The 21,156-nt window shown below is 44.1% G+C and overlaps 1 protein-coding gene across 1 annotated transcript in view; it reads left to right on the forward strand.

The window, feature by feature from the left end:
• LOC139725340 (rab-like protein 2A) overlaps positions 1-21,156 on the forward strand; it is a 39,043-nt gene that overhangs the window by 7,121 nt on the left and 10,766 nt on the right. Inside the window, exons 2-3 of the mRNA XM_071636428.1 lie at positions 14,509-14,538; positions 18,194-18,273. Coding sequence (XP_071492529.1) covers positions 14,509-14,538; positions 18,194-18,273 — 110 coding nt within the window. The remainder of the gene's footprint in view (positions 1-14,508; positions 14,539-18,193; positions 18,274-21,156) is intronic.

Below are 21,156 nucleotides of genomic sequence, written 5' to 3' on the forward strand. Positions count from 1 at the left end.
TCCTTATATACTTTATACGTTTGCATGTTTGCATTTGTACATTGTTGTATCTTTGTTTGGCGCGTTTGATGATTGATTTTTGATTGCTTTGAATCGCTGGTGACACATACGTTATATTCTTTCATGCAATCTTCTTTCATGCTTTTCTTGACGCTTATACATGTATTTTCTTGATGCAATTCCTATTTCTCTAATGTTATATGTTTTTTGCATGCTTTGCTGAGAGTATGATTACATGTTGCACACGCAATTTCTGTTTGTTGTTGCGACTGTTTGTTGCGAGAATTGTTTGAAAATAATTTATGTGTTTGTTGATTTCATAAAGTGATTTTTGCATGCGCATTTGTTAACGTTCCACCACATTTTGGACGTCCTAAAGTGATTATAATTTCACTATAAGGGATGATCCAAATATTGGAGGATATATATTGATTGCTTTATCGTATACCTGTATTTGTCTTGCTTTGCTTCTTTCTCCAGTTTCTCCTTTTCTTTTCCAAGTACTAGTATATCACCTTTGACTTTTCGTGGACTTTGGAAAACATTTTTCTGCATCGTTCACGTAAATTCAGCCCCTTGCTGGTAACATCGCGCGTTCGTATTTGCGTGGTATTTTTTTTTTTTCCTTCGTTCTTTGTTTCTTTACCGCATAATTGCTTCCGCATTAAGAAACTGGAAAGCAAAGCGTTGAATTTGTATTTTATTTTTTTTTCTCTTAATTTCTTGCAACCAGTTTGGATTTAGCGTGCCTAACCTGACTTTTCCGGATCACGTATTACATCCACGTGGTCAGTCCGGCGCCTTTCTAATAAGAGGCTGCCAGACATCGGGATAGCGGGTAAATGTGCTGCCGAACTGATGCATTTTTTGTTAGTGTTTGTTCGCTATTAGGCGGATGTGTATATTTGGTCACTGGATCAAAATACGTAATTGCGTTTCAAACATAATTATATAATACGTTTATTATTATTACTTTGTCGTAATATATTGTGATTTTCCGCGATTTGTGGTGCGTCTTCGCAGTTTTATAGGCGGCCAATTGGGCAAGCAGATAGGAACTGCAGCCCTAAGTGAACTGTTTGATTTTTTTTTTGTTGTTGTTGTTTACTATTTGGCGCATAGGTGATCGGTATATACTAGGGTCACTTGACCTATATATATATTACCGGCCTCTTATTTTGGTGGCAAATAGATATATTTGTTGTCAGAATATTCGATACCGTGCATAGATTTTTTTTCCTTTTTCCTTATGTTAGTAATTGTTGGTAATTAAGGTGGTATACCGGGCGATTATTGCCGTTATTCTACCGCTCTGATCAAGAGTATACGGCATAGTTGCGCTTCATTTGACCGGTATTCACCGAGTATTATACTCAGTCGTTATTTATTGAGTACTGTCGACTGTTTGGATATCGGGATATTGCATTTTTTTTCTTTCTCTTTTTTTATTTTCTGCACTATAGTATAAGTACACAGGGTAATAATGTCGAAGATTCGCATTAATTTTTGCACGGAAGATGAATTGACGCTGGTGCCAGGGATTGGAAGTGCTTTGGCCCAGCGTATTTTGGACTTGAGAGAGGCGCAGGGGGATCTTTCCCCCACTTTGCTCTCCTCTATGTCCTATTTGAGGAACATTCCAAATTTGATGGATTATTTTGATTTCTCTCCATCTAGTCCCGGCAAGCGTGACCTTAGGTCACCAAAGCATGCTGCGGCCGATGGGAGCGATCAGAATAATCCAATGCCCTATCCCTTTGATTATTTTCCACCACGTACAACCCAAAGTGAGTCCCAACTCAGAGCCCCTGCAGAGAGGCGATCTCCCACTAGGGAGAACCCTGAGTCGGTAAGCCGGGGATGCGGCACCTCTCCGCCCAGATCGTTAGGGAGGGATGGGTGTGCGGCACCTCCCGGCGTGGCAGGGAAGCAAGGTGAGTACCATGCAGCTCAAATGTATGGGAAAGGAAGCCATGGTACTCAAACCATGGATTACAATTTTGATCATAGGGTGCAAGATGATCACAGACGTGACCGGTACCCGTCCCCTGGACTAACCCAGAGGACGCGTTACCGGGATTGGGAGGCTATGGAAAGGCGCGAGCCTCAGTCTGTGAACCCCAGGGAGGAATATGGGAGGACAGCTCCTCCTTATGAACCTCCCTCCTACAGAGATAGGTATGCCCCCAGACACTACTTCCATGAGCGAGAGGCGAGAAGTACCGAATTTGTGGCACCTCCACCGGTTGCCAGGGTTCGGTCTTCTCCTGCCTTTCCATCCCGAGACTATCGGGAGTATGAGAGGTCACCAAGAGCAAGATATCCAGATGACTTTGGTAGGTCCACAGCTCCTACGCGGCCGTTGATTCCGAAGTCCATCACATTCGACGGCAAGGGAAGTTGGCAAGCTTTTATGGCAAAGTTCAATACCTTCGCCGATGACTGTGGATGGAATAGCCGGCAGAGGCAGCGTCAACTATGCTGGTCCTTGGAGGGAGGGGCTAGTGAATTCTATGCCCTCCTCATCGAAAGGGAACCGGACATAAGCTACTGGGACCTGACCAAACGTCTGGAAAAGAGGTTTGCCCGTAGAGATCTGCCAGAAGTGTCACAAATGCACTTCACTTACGCCAGACAAAACCCAGAGGAAACTTCTGTGGAATGGGCTGACCGCTTGATGACTCTCGCGACTTATGCCTTCCCAGACTTGCCTGAAAGCCACATTCAGAAGCAAGTAGTCCTCAGATTTTGTCAGGGCTCGCTGGACCGGGAGGCCGGCCAGTACGCAATGAACTCCAGGCCTAGGTCTTTGGATGAGGCACTTGACTTTGTGAGGTGGTACAAGCACACTCACTGTGCAATATATGGTAAGCCGTCTAAGGAAGTAAAGCAGCTTTCAATGACGGAAGGGCCTGGCCGGGACTTTGAAATCCGGCAGGTTTCACCAGCAACCACCAGTCAGCGTCCTCAACCTTCAGACCATGTGGAAAGGCTGGAGAAACGGGTAAGTACCCTGGAAGGGAAGGTAGACTCCATCTATGAGGCAGTCAACCTAATCCAAAGTGCCGTCCAGGGAATTCAATTATCCCTCAAAGATCTCACGAGGGCAACTTCAGCCTATCCTCGTCAGTCCCCTAACCGACTCGCTTCGCCCGGTAGGACCATTCAGTGCTACAACTGTGGCAAAACTGGGCACTTCAAGCGAGACTGTCTAGAAAAAAAGACAGAAAAGTCAGTTTCGTTTGTGGACGAGGATCAGGGAAACGGTCGCGGATCGGTGGATCAGACCCAGACCCGGTCCGAGTAAATCTGGGTCAAGGGTTGCCGGAAGTCGAATCCGGCACCAATGTCAAACCTCTGGAGAAACCTTCGAGTTTGCAGGCACAACTTGAAGAGTCCAGAGAAGATGAGACAGCCTTCATTCCTTCATTTCTGGCATCTGTGGTGAGTGAAAGATCAGCTGGGGAGAGTGGTGGCGCCATGAAGGACACGGTAGGCGAGGACACACCTCTGCCTCCGTCGAAACCATGGCTGCTACCACCATGGCCATCAGCTGGGGGGAGTGGTGGCGCCACGAAGGACACGGCAGGCGCGGACGCACCTCAGCCTCCGTCGAAACCATGGCTGCTACCACCATGGCCATCAGCTGGGGGGAGTGGTGGCGCCACGAAGGGCACGGCAGGCGAGGATGCACCTCTGCCTCCATCAAAACCATGGCTGCAACCACCATGGCCATCAGCTGGAGGGAGTGGTGGCGCCACGAAGGACACGGTAGGCGAGGACGCACCTCTGCCTTCGTCAAAACCGTGGCTGCAACCACCATGGCCATCAGCTGGAGGGAGTGGTGGCGCCACGAAGGACACGGTAGGCGAGGACGCACCTCTGCCTTCGTCGAAATCATGGCGGCTACCACCGTGGCCCCCTCCTACTGACAAGGTAGAGCTAGACCCGGACTGCCAGAAGAGGGACATGTCACCCGCTGACGAGGTAATTGTCTGCCGACTGAAATCCAACTCAATGCTGGGCGTGGATGTGAAGGTCGGTGACAGAGCACTGAGAGCAGTTGTGGACACAGCTGCAGAGGTAACTATCATGTCAGATAGGGTGTACGACACATTGTCCCCCAAACCAGCAGTGCTGAGGTATGTAACCCTCAACACTGCGGGAAGGAACATGAAAATGACGGGTATGATAGTCGGACCGGTAGAGTTGTCATTGGGCAATGTCAATTTCAGTGAAGTTGTATACATTGCACCAATTGACGACGATATGTTACTGGGGGTAGACATCCTCAGAAAACATAAAGCTAACATCAACATACCGGAATCCATACTGTCTATCCAAGGCGAAGACATCCCTATAGACTCGGGGCAACCCACAGTATCAATGACTACGGTTCGTGTATCAGAAACTGTGGTAATCCCCCCAAGATCCATTAAGAGGGTGAAGTGCCGAATGAGTCACCCCCTCAATCAGTTCCTGGTACAGCCAAGCAGGGATTTAGTTGGGTTCATCCCCCGATCACTCCACGAAACTGAGGCAGACATGGAAATCTTTGCCCTAAACCCGACAGGTAATAATATCCGCTGGAAACGGGACAAGATCATAGGGGAGGCAATGGAAGTCTCCATTGTCCATCCTGTGGAAGCGGATACCTCTCGGGAGGGCAAGAAAGTACAATTAGTTGATTTCCCCACTAGTAATCAACTGCCTGCCCAGTTAATGGACCTATGGGCAGAGTCAAGCGAACATCTAAACCCAGAACAGCAAGAAATGCTGCGGGAGTTGCTCATAGAATTTGAGGGAGTCTTCGCAAAGGACGAATTCGATCTAGGCGATTTCAAAGAAATAACGCATCAGATCGATACTGGGGAGGCGAAGCCAATCAAACAAAAGATGAGGCGAACCCCCCAGAACTTTGTGCAGGAAGAAAAAGCACATTTGAACAAAATGCTCTCAGCCGGGGTGATTCAACCTTCAATGTCAGAGTGGGCTTCAGCTCCGGTGCTGGTGAGGAAGAGAGACGGGGGTGTTCGGTGGTGTATTGACTACCGTCGTCTTAACACTGTGACAAAGAAAGATGTCTACCCTCTGCCATGCATCGAAGAGTGCCTTGATACGCTTGCGGGCAACACATGGTTCTCGAAGCTGGACGCTAACTCGGCATACTACCAGGTCAAGATCAAGAAAGAAGACCGGGAAAAAACAGCTTTTACCACAAGGTATGGTCTGTTTGAGTTTGTTCGCATGGGCTTTGGTCTGTGCAACGCCCCGGCAACTTTCTCGAGGGTGATGAACCTCGTTCTCAGAGGACTAAATTGGGACATCGCCCTCGCCTTCCTTGATGACGTGGTAGTGCTGGGAACTTCGTTCAATGACCACATGAGCAACCTGAGGAAAGTGCTTGAACGCTTCCGGGACTACAAACTAAAGCTGAAACCCAAGAAGTGTGCACTATTCCAAAAACGAGTGGAATTCCTTGGCAGGGAAGTAGACAGCTCAGGTCTACACTTGAAAGAAGACCACACTCAAGCAGTGGTAAACTGGCCAGTACCGACCAACACAAAAGAAATTGAACAATTTCTCGGTCTGGTCAACTACCACAGAGTCTTCCTCAAGGACTATGCTAAGACGGTGGGTCCCCTGTATGAATTGACAGGTAAGCACGATTTCCACTGGGAGGCGAAGCACCAAGCAGCGTTTGACAATGTTAAACAGCTGATGACTTCTGCCCCAGTCTTAGCACTACCCAATGACAAGGACCACTTTGTACTCGATACTGATGCGTCTGCCACAGCAATCGGTGCTGAACTACTGCAGCTCCAAGAGGGACAAGAGAGGGTTATCGCGTATGCCAGCCTGTCTCTGTCACCAGAGCAGCGTAGATACTGCGTCACTCGACGCGAGCTTCTAGCAGTGGTCAGGTTTACACGCCAGTATCGACACTATCTTCTCGGCAAGCCATTCACGGTGAGAACCGACCATGGAAGCCTAATATGGTTGCTCAATTTCAAAGACCCACAAGGCCAGTTGGCAAGATGGCTGGAGGAGTTGGCCCAGTACGACATGAAAATCCAGCATCGGCCGGGGAAAAAACACCAGAATGCAGACGCACTCTCGCGAATCCCAACAAGTGAGTTCATGTGCGAAGAATACCACCTCGGTATGCATCCTGATGACCTCCCGTGCCGAGGCTGCTCTTATTGTCGTAAGGCCCACCAAAACTGGTCAAGCTTTGCCAACGAAGTGGATGATGTAATTCCACTAGCCTACAAATCAAAACAGGTCTCAGAGGTAACGGTCTGCAGTGTAGCACCTGCCGAATTCCATGTAACACACATGGATATCACTGCCATCAATGGGGATATTGCTATCTCCATCAATGGCGTGACACGAGCAAGCGACACAGTAAGTACCGAATCTGCGCCGGTTCCTTCTGATACTCTTGCCCTGGACGGTGAAACCCCCTCCGGCAGAGTAAAACAGGAACAGGAGACCGATGCAGAACTAACACACCTCCGAAGTTGGTTACTAACCAGGGAAGAACCAGAGGAAGGGACTCTCATGTTATTGAACCCCGCTGGTAAATTTCTATGGACCAACAGAGACCTGTTTGACATAAAGGATGGCCTCATCTGCAGAACAGATGGGGACAAGCCCATCCTTGTCATCCCCGTGTCCCTGCAGGAGGAAGTGATTAAGCACAATCACAACCTGCCATCAGCGGGCCATGCAGGGGTCGACCGCACTCTGAGCAGACTGAGGCAACGGTACTTCTGGTACGGCATGTCCCGAGACGTGAAAAGGTATGTCCAGTCTTGTGCAGTGTGCAATCAGAATAAGAAAACCGGGAGGTATGGGAAACATCCCATGGTTAATTACCATGCAGGGGTGCCAATGGAGAGAGTTCATCTCGATTTTATTGGCCCCCTCCCCAAGACACCCAACGGAAATGAATATATTCTGATGATGGTTGACCAGTTCACGAAGTGGGTAGAATGTGTCCCCTTGCCAACCCAAACGGCGGAGGCAACCGCCCATGCAGCCGTGGGCGAATTCTTCAGCCGATTTGGATGTCCGTTGCAAATATTTACGGACCAGGGTAGAAACTTTGAAAGTCGCCTGTTTGCAGACCTATGCAAAGTATTGCAGATCCACAAGGCCAAAACAACACCGTACCGGCCGTCAGCTAATGGGCAAGTTGAGCGATTCAACCGGACCCTCATGGACGCAATACGGTGCCACATTGGTAAATCCCAACACCAGTGGGATAAGTTCCTACCCCAAATCGCAGGGGCAATTCGCTCTACCGTGAACCGAAGCACGGGATTCACCCCAAACATGCTAATGTTAGGGAGGGAGGTCAATCAACCAGCTGACCTCATGTACCCAGTACCTGACCAGGCATTCTCAGGATCAATGGAGGAGTATGTCATAACTCTGGCGCAGACACTCCAGCAAGCTCACGAAGCTGCACGCCAGACCCTTCATTCGTCACAGAAACGGATGAAACGGGACTATGACATGAAAACTCATCTCCGGGAATTCTATGAGGGGGATAAAGTCTACTTGTTGGACTCGGCGGTCGCCAAGGGAAAAAGTAAGAAATTACAATCCCCATGGAAAGGACCTGCCGTCATAATCAAGAAACTCTCCCCCTACCTGTACCGGGTGGTGTACCGCAACATGGCCCACGTCGTAAACCACGACCGCCTGAAGCTGTGCACCGATCATAGCCCGGTCCCTGAGAAGAGAACCAGTGGACAGGACATCTACTGCTTCTGTAAGAGGCCAGACGATGGCTCTTTCATGATTCAGTGTGATGGATGCGACGAGTGGTTCCATGGGAGCTGCATTAGAATAACTCCGGAAGAGGGCATGGTAATTGATAAATACTATTGCCCATTCTGTGAGAAGATGCAGTAGTAATTAAGTAACAACAATAATGCATGAATTTCTTTCTTTGCAGATGGAACCACATGACGCGGGTACTTGTGAACTGACCACCCTAGCCAGCGACGACCTGGACATGGAGATGGGGCTGGTTGAATTATTTCAAAGCCCCACTCCATCCCCCACTCCGACGGACTGCCTGCCGCCCCTGCCAGCCCCCGCATTCCCAGAGACTGACGAACGAGAGCCTGCCGGTTATGCCGGCGGCCTCACTCTTTGCCAAGAACAGCCTCATTCCACAGGCATAAAGAGGTTCGTCGGTTCAAGGAAAGGCAGCAAAAAATACAAAAACTGGAAGCGCTGGCAGGTGCGGCGGCAACAGAGGGCTCGGACCCGGGCTGCTGAGAGCCTTCGGGCTCACAGTATGCCTGGGCAGCCCCGCCAGGGTGGGGTAGTGACAGAGGGGGGCAGGGGACGTGGAAGGGTAACACAAGCCCAGGCCACACCCCTAGCCCCCCCAAAACAACCACGCCACGGGCGGGGGCGGAAGTGTCCGGTGGTGGGGTGCGAACATGTCACGCAAAAATTGCGAGGACATGTCTACCACCACCTGCCGGATTACTTCCGCCCCCATAAGGACCACCTGAGCCCAAGGTGGTCGGAGGCGGTGACTCGGCGGGTGGAGGGGCTTGGGCTGATAGCCAGGCATCTGATGGGGGAAGGAGCCAGTTTGGATGACCTGGTGGCCCACGTCAATGGATCCTGGCAGGCCGGCACATCCACCATACCGGTGGATGTGTTTATGGAAATGGAGAGCATGATTGCCAGGGAACACTGGCCCAGAGTCGTGCCCTCCATCTCCCCCATAAACTCGCCGGCAGCCTTGATTCATTGGCGTATAATGGCCTTTCTTCTCGGCCGGCTTCCCAGAACACTGCAGCAGCAGCTGGGGGTGCCGGCCAAGGAGACAGCCCAACCCCCCGCCCGAGGCCCGGTGAACGTAATGGACACAAGGGGTGCTGGGGTTCCAGAGGTGGCAGAGCCAAGGAGGGCTCCGGCACCCCAAAGAGCACCATCTCCTCCGGCAGTCTGGGCGTACGACGCTCATTTCCATCTAGACCGGCTCCAAATGGACTCCCTGGAAAACCCCGGGGACAGGACACTGACCCCAGGGAGGGCACCAAGGATGCCGGTCCGACTGGCCGGTGGGGTGGTGAACTTTTGTGACCCAGAAAAGTTCACCGAGGCCGGATTTGAGGGCCATTTCCATCAGGCCCTCAAATACAAAGTGGCGGTGGGAATCCACCCAAAGAAGGCAGCAAAATTCACCGCCGGACAGTGGGAATCCTTTGTTCGCCACTTGCAGCACCCTCGGGTTGTTGCAGTGAGCGAACTGGGCTTTGACTTGTCAATGCCCAGGAACCAGGTGGGGCCCCAGGAGGACCTTTTCAAAAGGATCCTTGACCTGGGAACCCTGGGGTTCGTCCTAGTGATGCACCTCAGGGGCAGTGCTGCGGACATCTGCAGCACTGTGCCCCACCGGCTGGCTCTCCGCCTGCTAAGGCAGAGATGCCAGCGGTTCCAAAGGATTCACCTCCACTGTTTCGGTGGGAGTGTTGCCCTCGTCCGGGACTGGTGCCGGTTTTTCCCGAATGCCTATTTTGGGATAACTGGCCTGGCCCGGACCTTTGGGCATGTCCAGCAGGAGGCCGTGCGGGCCATCCCCAGCAACAGATTGTTGCTGGAGACGGACTCGCCCCACCTGAAACCCCATCCCGACATGTGGTACAATACTCCACTCTTTGTCGGGGATGTGGGCCAGGTGGTGGCGAACATCCGTGGGGTGGCTCTGCCGACCCTGCTGGCGGAGACCCTCGCCAACGGGCACCGCCTCTATGGCCATTAATTCCATCTATCTGGCCTTGTATATATGTATATATCTGTAGTGTAATTAGTACAAATATGTCCATATATGTTATGAATTTCTGTCAGAGAAGCTTACAGAAGTTAACTTGGAACTGCGCATATATGATAGACATATATGCTCAGTTAGGAGAAGGTCCGGGGTGTCAGTCACTACTCACCCTGAAAATGTCTCTCTGTCTCCCTCCACTGGACTCCCCTTCAGGTAACTCTTCTTTAAATCTGCCTCCTCCAGTGAACTGAAGGTTTCGGCAGAACAACCTAATCATGCTTTTTAATGGAAAATGTAGTTTTGCCGGGATGGCCGTTAACAGGCATTCTGCTAGAATTGCCGTTAATCGGCACTCCGGCAAACTGAAGTTCCACAGGCAAAAAGAAGGGGGAAATTATTTTTTGTGTGAAGATTGTCGCCATACAGGTGACAATCTATAGGACCGGGGGGAGTGTAGTAAGACAGGTTGAACTCCGTGCTTGGTACTCGGTTTGGTTGTATGGATGGCGATTATATCTGCCACCCGAAGTATATATATGGTTGGCGATAGTATATCTGCCACCAGGAATATATATCACATATCAGACGGTCGGCGATAATATATCTGCCACCAGGAGTATATGTCACATACGGTCGGCGATAATATATCTGCCACCAGGAGTATATGACGTATACGGTCGGCGATAATATATCGGCCACCAGGAGTATATAACATATACGGTCGGCGATAATATATCTGCCACCGCGAATATACAAGCCAATACCGGTGCCGCGGTACATACTAGTAATTAGATTCACCGGTGCGTAGCACCGTGCGTCGCCACGCATACACTATGGTATGGAGCTTGGCCATACGGCCGCGCACCCTCCGGTAAACGGCGTATGTGCCAGCACAGGCTGACGGACAGCACAACTCCCAACAAACGTGTGTGCACGCACCGGTCGCACGCACGGAAAGTTCACGTGGAGGGTAACCTGGGGACAGAGAGACAGACGGACCCAGGACAGGACAGAGAACGGCTCAGGACCTCCCTTGACCTCAACTGTCCCTCGTCCCCGTCCACTGACATTACTGCAAGTATTGACTACCTTGTACCTGCGCTTGGCAATTGGAGCAGCTGCTCAGAAACGGTAAGTTATAGACGCTGAGCATATTTGCCATTATTGTAGCATTAATTAGGGCGTAATAGTAATTATTCTGATAGCGTTTGTTCCCTAACACCCTCGCCACCATCAAATAGGGAAAAACGCTACACATGTATACAGCTGTATATGTAAATGAGCGCCATTTGTATGACAGAATATAGAGATTGCAATTGTGTAAGAGGGCCGAAGCATCTAAGCTGACTTTGTGCTGCAACAATGTATTGTTCACTTTTGTTGTATTTCCCATTATTACATTATGAAGTGCAGAAATAGCAGGTAATTTTTTTTTTTTAAATAGGCAGTACTTCAGAAAAATTATGTTGCCTTCAAAGTATGCTGTAGGCAGAGCAACATCATGCAAGAAACTTTTTTCTATCAAGGCACTAATTTGTTACTGCATGGCAATCATTTGTGTGTCTGACAGGTGACATACATGTATAACTGCACAAACACCTTCATGGTCTCATTACTACTCAAATGACTATCTAAAGATGTCTCAAGAATGCTTAAGTTGGAAGCTATTTTTTTTTTAATGTCAGAACGAACTCTCCTTGAGTTGGCTGATAATTGCTCACCATCATAAGGTCAGACTTCTTTGTTTTCATGCTGTTAAAGTGTGTGGGCGTCCATGGCTAGTCTTGTTTTCTGATTTTCATTTCCTTCACCTTTTCTCATGCAAGTGACGAATGAAATCCTTCTGGAACTATTTGTAAGTTGGCAATTTCTGTAGCCATGAGGACTTGATTTGTTGTTAAAAGCCATACCATTACTCATTTTTTTCTTTTTGTTTGTTTAATTCTATACTTCAGTAAAGAAGCAGTGATAAAAAATCTCTCCAGGACCACAAATCTTTCTTTTGCAGTATGCAGTTGATACCGTAGTTTGTGCCAAGCTTTACAGCAGGTGTATATAGAATAAGAATGGTATTGTTTGAAATAACAAGTTGAAACAAAAAGATGACTTGGCTTTGATCAGTGAAAATCCTTCATATGGGATTTCTATTTCAAATCTCCGTACTGTAAAAGTAGAAATTTTCGCAATGTTGAGATTTTCGCGCATTTCGCGCAACCAGAAGCTAGCGCAAAAATAAAGGCATGCAAATATTTTTGCTTGCCATATGTTCCAGTAGTTGGTGTCCTGTTTCCGCAAAATTAAAAACAGTTGAAACTCTTTTTATCCGGCTGAGCGCAAAAAAATTAGTCGTGTGAAAAAATCCACTTTTACAGTATTCTGCACAAAATTACCCATCTACACTGTAAGTGAAGCTCAGAAGAAAAGGATTTGTGATATAATGATTAGCCAATCATTTATGAACTTGTCAATTCATTGTTCGAGAAATGTTAATGAATGCACCATGAAATGAACTGTGTGTTTGATACTTGTCCAGTTTGGTTTGATAATGATGAATCTAATGTCGCCTAGCACATGAGAATGGGAGCCACTGAACAAATTCATTTGTAATTTTGAATGCTGCCGATCATTGAGCATACGTGACCAGTATCACATGAATTTCTGGACTGCCAACAAAGCTGCTCATCTCCCGCCGATTGCGTGGCCTTCTCCACGCATGTCGGGGTGCCATTATGCATCAGGCATTTGAAACGGAAGCAGTTTCCATGGAGAGACACGCTTTGTTCCACATTGCCTTCCTCGCGTGGCCGATCTTTCTCCCTCTCTCTCTGTCTGTGTCTGCTGATTCAATTTGAGCTTTTCATTCCTCTTAACTTCAATACCCGGAGGTTGTGGGGGGACTCTGTCTATCAAATGCCATGCACTGTTTGTTCAAGTTCACACATCCCTGCATTCGCAAGAGCACACAATGAATTGATGGATGATTCAAGCCTGGACTGAAAGGTGTTGCTCAACTTTTTGGAAATCCCCTTCCAGTCACCTCTTTTTCCACCATTGAACGCCCCCACCCCACCGGCTGTTACCAAAATATCGAGTATGGGGTGCAGTTACAAAAGTTACAGTTGCAGATATCAAATATTAGATTTAGCCCCCCCTCATCCAAGTTCTACAAATGAGGAAGAAACTAAGTTCTCAGGTTTTTTTTTCAGTTTCTCTAAATGCCAAAGGTATCTTGCAGATGCCTCAAGTGACTGATTTGATTACTTCTCTGTGTCTTACGTTTCTTCGATGACCATTGCAGCTGATTTGATTACTTCACTGTGACTTTCGTTTCTCAGATGACCGTTGCAGCTGCCCAGAAAGAAACTGCAATGAAGATTTTTTTATTTTTGGTAGCAACGATCTACTAAAGAGTGAATGCTCCTCCATAATTTTGTTCTTTTAAAATGCAAGTCCCCATATATGACATTGTACTTGCCATGTACGTATCTCTTCCACAGTCTTTTTTTTTTCAGAGTGGTAACACATGGTTTATTATTGTTGCCTAAATGAAAATTAGCTACCTACAGTAATTTTTTTGTTTTGTTTTAATGGGAGGGGGGACTATCAAGAAAGAAGAAAGCTTGAACTTGTGATATTTTTTTTTTCTCTGAGAGTAAAGAATAAAATACTGTACTCTCTTAACACTTACATTTCCTCTGACATTTTCACTGAGCTAGTCCACGAAGGCAGCCTCACACTTTCCCCAGCGGCAAGCTGAAATATTGATTGAGGATGGAATGGGATCAGCTTTGGAGAGTGAGCGTGCAGCATTTAAACTCTGCACTCTTGAATATTTCTCTGTGTGTGATTGTTGGATGTTGATCAGTGTGTACATGTGTCCCGATGTGCTTTAATTTGTTGTGCTATCAAAAGAGGACTCCCAGACCAGTTAAGAGTTAGCCTAAAAAGAAAGAGCAAAATTTGACAAGCACAATAGTGAAAATCTGATCAATGTTGAACAAACATTGGGAAGTTATGAAATTGTGAGCTTGCACTAATTTTCACAAAAGGTTTTAGGACAGGTAGAATGAGTATACATGATGTACTACTATCAGTCAATGACGTCATTGCCGCACAACTTATTACATTGTTTGTACATCTACCAGTATGAAATCTTCAAATTTACAGTTTATTTATTTATCTTTTTTTTTTCTTATATGCAATTAAACCATGTCTCGGTCTCAAATCCTGGAATGTATCTGACTGATCATTGTTTTGAAGTTATTCAGCCAGGAATTACATGTGTGTTATTTGCTACACTTTTGTAACACAAGAAATGAATGTTCATCATTTTTTTCCCCTCTCTCTCACATGTAAATAGAAAATTGTGAAGTAATGACATCAGCCCACTCATTTACATTTCATGTCAACTGTTCAAGAACTGTTTTGCAAAAATTAGGAAATCCCTCAAATTTCTCATAGAGCCGAATTAGATGAAATTTTCAGTGTTGTGCTGGTACCACTTTTTCTATTCAGTCAGATTTTCACCTGGACTAGAATTCCCATTTACATGGCATGGCCTGTTCACTGATATATTGTCTTCAGTGGTTTTTAATGTTGATATTATCAAGGTTTTCCATTGTGATGAATAGAATCATGATTATTGTACCCTGTGAATATTTGTCATTATTAACCTCCTCTCTCTTTTATTATTGTTTCAGATTGGTGGAGCGGTTTCTCATGGACGGATAGTATCCTTTGCAGAAATGATGTCTACTTTGTAGTGCAAAGGAATACTCTGTGTATTAGCAGACATGATATTTTGTGTCTTGTTGAAAAAACAGAATGGTATACCAAAATCTAAACCCCCCAAACATAGTAAACATGTACATAGTTTATGGCTGTCTGTATTCCAAAGTAACATCAGCTCATTGGCATCAGAATTTTGGTAATCGTAATAAATGTTAGATAAATGCAGCCAAACAAGTATGAACATTGAAGACCTTAAATGAAATGATTTTCTCATCTACCCTTTGAAATACCGAAAAGAAGTAGTCCAAATCATTCATGATAAAAAGGATACCGCTCTAAACGGTGGAATTGTGGTTTCTTGGACTGGTTGCATTGTAGGTTTTAATTTGTCTCTGAAATGAAGGCATACCCTATTGAAAGCTGAACTTGGGCTATGGAAAAAGAATTATGACAGTCACTGAGCTTCAGCATTTCAGCTCCATCAAAAAGGGGCATTTGTACTAAAAAAAAAAAAAAAAAATGGGAGTGGGAATAAATGCAATTGTTCAATGTATCATATGCACCACCAGAAAATTGGAATATTCATGTTTTTGTTTTTGTTTTTTTGCTTGCTTGCTTGCTTGCTTACATACTTGCTGTTTTCTAGCAACTTCCGATGAACAAAATGTGTGCAAATATATCAGTGTGATACCCCTCACATTAGAAACCTAGGACACATTGTGCATGCTTCATTGTGGTTTTAAGTTGATTGGAACTGAAATATGCATACTATGGTACACAAGTGCACTTGGCTGATGGAAGCATAAAATTGTTGTTCTTGTCTAAAAAGATATAAAAACTAGAGAATGGTAATGCTGTGTGAATGAGGAAGTGGGTCATTACATGCCAAAATGTAGTCCTCTGTGTCTTTTTCAAACCACTGTACCCTTGCCATCAAAATTAGATTTCATCATATGAAGTGGTGGCACATGGTCATCATCAAATTTGTGATGAGGTTCATGTTGTGTATTCTCCATGCCCCCTTCCCCTCCCTTTGGTATTATTGTGGGAGAGAAGATCTAATGCTTTATTCACTGTTGATGGGTATCTTTGTTCCCTGTAGTCCAATACCACCACTTAATCTACAATTGTACCTTGAGGGTCTTGTATCTCGCTCATACATGGTGCGAGTAGATTAAAGTTCTTAAGTGAAAATGTGAGAACTTCAATTTCCGTAATACTATGTGCGTATGATTAAACCTTGTGTACTATTAACTCTAAAAGCATTTGTGTGTGATCTAACTGAGGTACAGTACATGTACCGGGTATTTTTTCGCTTCTTCCAAAGTCATAACTTTTTATTTTCATCGAGTGAAAACTATGTAAAATTTCATGAGGAGGTACTAGAATAGCACTAGCAGTATTATGCTGAGAGGTCTTCATCCTTCTTAAAATGAATACAACAAACAAGAACAGACACTAATGAAACATCAAAATCTAACTGGAATGAAGATTAAATTCAAGTTTGTCCTGTGTGGGCAATTTCAAAGCTGAAAACAACAACAAAGACGACAACACAGGATATCAATTTCACTTAAGATGGATGTAATCTCTCTTAAGTGCAAATATCGTTTGAAGGACAATGTTCTCAGAGAAAGAAGGAGGGTTGTGTAGGGGAACTAATTTTGTAGTGGCACGATGTCTATATTCTTCTTGGCCTGCCATGGGCAGTGCTCATAGACTGGGGGCAATGACAATCAACCAGTTGTCATAATGCATCGCAATGCCTGTAACATCCCTGTCATCATCTGCTCCTTACAGACGTTAAGTAGCCATTAGAAGCAGAGCCATTAAGTACATGCTGCCGGGAGGCATGTTATTATTGATATTATGTTTCTATTTATAATACTGTTTGGCCTCCTCATCAACAGTACATACAATAGAATGTGCTCTATATTTTGCTGCACTACCATGCAATACAAGAGGTGCTGAACTACATGTACTAATGTTACACAATATATGATCAGCATCAATACCTCACTCCTGAGCAATGTGATATACATGTGATGGATAGATACATGGATAGATAAATGGATAAATAATATATTGAGATACATACAAGTATATAACATATAAAGATTAAAACATTGTAGGCCACTACTGCAGAAAGATTGAGTGAAAATACAGAGACAGCAAAAGTTAATAAAACAACAAGAAAACCAATAGCTTATATTGCCTGAAAAGACATAACAACGGTCCATTCAGATTCTGCGTGCTGTAAAACGAAGAATGTTTGCGTGCATTTTAATTTCGCGAGCGCCAAGATTCGCGAAATTAAAATGCACGCGAAAGTTTTTGTCTACACTGTATGCATGGAATGCAAATGGCAGTTCGCGAAAATTTCATGCAGCAAAAAAGGCCATCGGCTCCAATTCGCGAAAAATTCATGCTGCGAATATATCATGTTTTACAGTATTAATATTATTGTGTCAGTCAATGAAAACTCTGATTTAACAGGATCCTTGTATCAGTGGAAATTGATGAATCAGTTGTCCTAGTAGCTACCTTGAATGTGCATCATGTTTTTATGAAGGTATGTACACATTTGTTAATTATTCGAATGGAAAAAGAAATGTGAAAATGGTCAGTATTTTCTCAAAGCTGTATACAAATACTTAGAATTTCAACTGCAGGAAACACATACAGTATATGATTTATTTCTATCTTCTTTATTATTTTGTTGTTATAAATTGGCTGTCATAGGAATTTCCTGAATGTAGTTGAAATTCTTGCCAGTAATGTGAATAAATTTTTTTTAGTTACTGTGAAACCAGAATTTTTTTGTGTGCAATTTCAATTTTCGAATTTTTCGTCAAGATTCGTGAAATTAGAATGCACGCCAAAGTTCTTGTCTTCAGTATGCATTGAATGCCAGTGGCAATTTGCACAGATTTCATGCTGTGATAAAGGCCATCGGCTCTCAATTTGCGAAAATTCTATGACATGAATATTTCTGGTTTTCCTGTGGCAGACTGCAAATTTAGGGTGTAAGCCCTCGTAAAAATATGTATCCGGTATGTAATATGACCTGTGCACACTGCATACCTACGTAAAATGCACGGTTCTATGACATTTGCTCCTGTGACAATTGCTCCCATGAAATATCTGCACACTAAACCAAACTTAAATTCTACACACAAACATAACCCTGACCCCCATCCTAATCCTCTCATCAAACTAAACCTAAAACCCAATCACAACGTTAACCCTAGCCCTAAGTTCTTGGAGAAAATAAGACTGGAGCAATTGTAGTAGGTCGTGTCACCATAATGTGGTTCTGTGACATTTGCTCCTGCGACAATTGTTCCCATGAAATATCTGCACACTACTTATAGCCAAACATAAATTCCACACGCAAATATAACCCTGACCCTTATCCTAATGCAAAGATACACTTAACTAGGAAGAGTGTGAATCTGTGCCTGAAGGTTACGCCTTGAAAAGGTTACACCTTGAAAAGGTTACACCTTGTGCGTTGGTATAATCCACACGTCATACAACTGTAACTTTGTTAAGAGGGAGGCGATAAGATGACATTTTGAAGGGATGAAGACACAATGTACCATATTTTCTGTTTTCCTTAACCAAGGTTTTTTTCCCCCACCTTTCTTCCAGCCAACCACAGCAGCTGTCCACATTTGCTTTAACACTATTTAGGTATAACACGAAAGTAGGTGGCAAAGAAATTGTAGTCGGTGAGTACAGCTAGACTTCTTTTTATTCTGATTTTTCTTCCATTCATCCTCTAGAGGGATGGTACAGTTTTGGTTTAGATGCAGGGTTTGAAATTGGCGATGGTCCGCTGGCCATTGGCCACCCAAAATCACGTCGGACTATCTAAAAATCGTAAAATTCTGAAGTTACTAGTCCGTCTGGCTAGCCAAAATATTGCTTGAGTGTCAAAATTGATTCTAAGTAGTCCGCCTGGCTAGTTTAAAAAAAAGTTAAGTGCGACCCCTGAGATGGTGTGTAGGTTTTCAACTTTTTGTGTGTGTGTGTGTGTGTGTGTGTGTTTGTGAGATAATAAGAAACCTCTTATGAAATAATGAAAGAACATGTAATTCTTCTTTCTTCAAAGTTTATTTGATGAAAATTGGTTTTGAAATGGCCGAGATATCCAAACAAAGTGATCCTAATAAAATGCGACAGGCCACAACTTTTATTAGGATTGCTTTGTTTTACCTTGTTTTTGGATATCTCAGTCATTTCAGATCTGATTTTCATCAGATAAACTTTCAATTCCTCATAGAATTTTATGCTCTTCCACATTTCATAGAGTGGTTTCTAAATATCTCGCAAAATGTTAAAAGCTGAATCCTCACCTCAGCCAATACTATACCATCCCTTTAACCTCAATTCAAGACTGCTTACTAGTGGTACTTTGGAGGACTATTGATCTGTACAATATTTTTCAGATGTTGGTGTTCGATACTTGCTAAGGTATGTGAGTAGTTTCATTTCTTACAGCATTTAGGATTTCTTAGATAGTAAGCCTGAATATTTCTTGGGGAAATGTGGCGATGCTTTGATTTGTGATGCTAAAATGATAGAAGATTACTGTAGATTATGGCTACTGTACATGTTACTACAGTAGATTATCAACTGAATTTTCTGGCCTTATGCATTCTATAGAAAGCTGTTGAAAAAGTGGAAATGTTACTCAGGTGTTTATTGTATTATCATAGCACTCCGTGACTGAGTCCAAGTTTGTGAAATCATGAGTTCCTTGTCACGATCATGTGAATATTGATTACGTAATACATGTTTACGAGCACTGTAATGACAAGAATGTTGTAGCAAAACAAAACAACAACAACCACAACAAAGGTCAGATTTATGACTTATTGTCAATATGTAACCAGAGTATGATGCTAGTTGCACATACATATTTCCTGTTGATATCATGCAACATATACTGTATGTATATTATGCAATATTTTGGGGTTTTTTTATTTATGGGACTTTGGCGAGTTGACTGATTTTTGCTTATCTGTTACTCGCAATAATGTAGCCCCTCATAACACAGATGTGTGTGTCAAAGTTGGGAAAATGCCAATTCTTTTCATGAAAGATGATCAATGTAACACTTCTTTCTCATTTTGTCAATATGGTTCTCAATCACAAATTCAGCCTCTTGCATAAAAAAAAATAAAAAAATGTCCTTAAAAGTCTCCATTTGCAAAATGTTAAATACTCTGCAAAAATTTGTGTCGTATACAGTCTGTAGTGAGGAAAAGAAGCTTTTGTTCTGCCTATGCCCACAAGTGAGAGAACAGTGTATGTGGAAGTATGCATAATGTGCCTTTCTGAAGAAAAAAAAAAGAAAAAATAAACTCAGCCACCATCTCCTAAAGGCAACTTATGATCACCGTTTAAGGGCTATCCACAGACGTTAAGAGCAGGGCGTGCTCATGCATCGTGCTTCTAGCTCTGCATTATTGATCCACTCTGATGTCTGTGATGGACTCACTTCACAGCATCAATGCTCTTGTCTGTGCCAGAGCCTGGTGATAACAGGGTACTAAGAAGGTCAAAAAGAAGGAAGGATGTACACGGCGTACTAAAATTAATCACGAGTAGATTGATTTTTAAAAACATGTGCGCCATGTGGAGGCAATTGGTGATCACTCGAGGGTGTAATCTTTCCAAAAATACTTGATTCGGTTGGTTGATTCTGATTTCGTTTGGCCATGGGTGTATATTCATTCTCTTCAGAAGCACATATTGAGTGGAGTGGGGGGTAATGTTATGCCTCATGTAATGATTTCCCTGCAACTTGCACAATAGTTCTGTACGGTATGAAAAAGTGCATTTCATATGTTCAGAGATCTATAGAAAGAGGCATTTAAGGGTGAAGAGCATTGCAAATGTTTGCATCAGACTAGCACTTTACAGCTACCGTGACCATGTGCTTTTCTCAGTCTTCCAAAGTCCAGTGAGAGGTCCATACATTTTAATTTCAGCTGCTGAGGTTGAAGATCATCAATTAAGCTCATAAACTTTCTGGGGAATTTTAGTGAAGGTCAAATGTGAAGAACAATGAGATACTTTAGTCCTCATTTCATGTTCCTTATTTTTCTAACGTCATACTTCATTATGCGTGAATGTTAGAACTGATGTACGGTAATGGAATCATTATCATGAATAAACATGAATAAACCCTAAACTTCAAAGCCTCTTTCCTTAAAGTAAATACTTTTCCAAGAGTGTGCACATTCTTTTCATTATTTAGATAGGTTGGAACATCCATTTGTATCAATTAAAGCTTACCGTCTGCTCAATTCAGAATCTGCCCCTTGCTAAAGTTCCGTGTTTGGTGATGTTTTGTTGGTTTTGTGAAGCAGGATCACACAGATGTGTTTTTTTATGCTTGTAATGACTGCAAATGTTTGAACAGTAATGCAGGTGTGTACACTCCACCACCAATGTGTCTGTGATGGAGTTCAACTTTTATGTAGCTAATTGCACAAACCTGGCAAGTGTTCCACCCATGGTGTGATGCAAACATGGTTACCTAGGTACCAGAGAACAAATTGGGTAGATTTGGCAGTTGGCATCATCCTGGATATCACTGTTTC

Source organism: Diadema antillarum, unplaced genomic scaffold (assembly GCF_040938485.1).
Source record: "Diadema antillarum isolate AM-2024a unplaced genomic scaffold, OU_Dant_1.0 seq00000035_RagTag, whole genome shotgun sequence".
Classification (NCBI taxonomy): Eukaryota; Metazoa; Echinodermata; class Echinoidea; order Diadematoida; family Diadematidae; genus Diadema; species Diadema antillarum.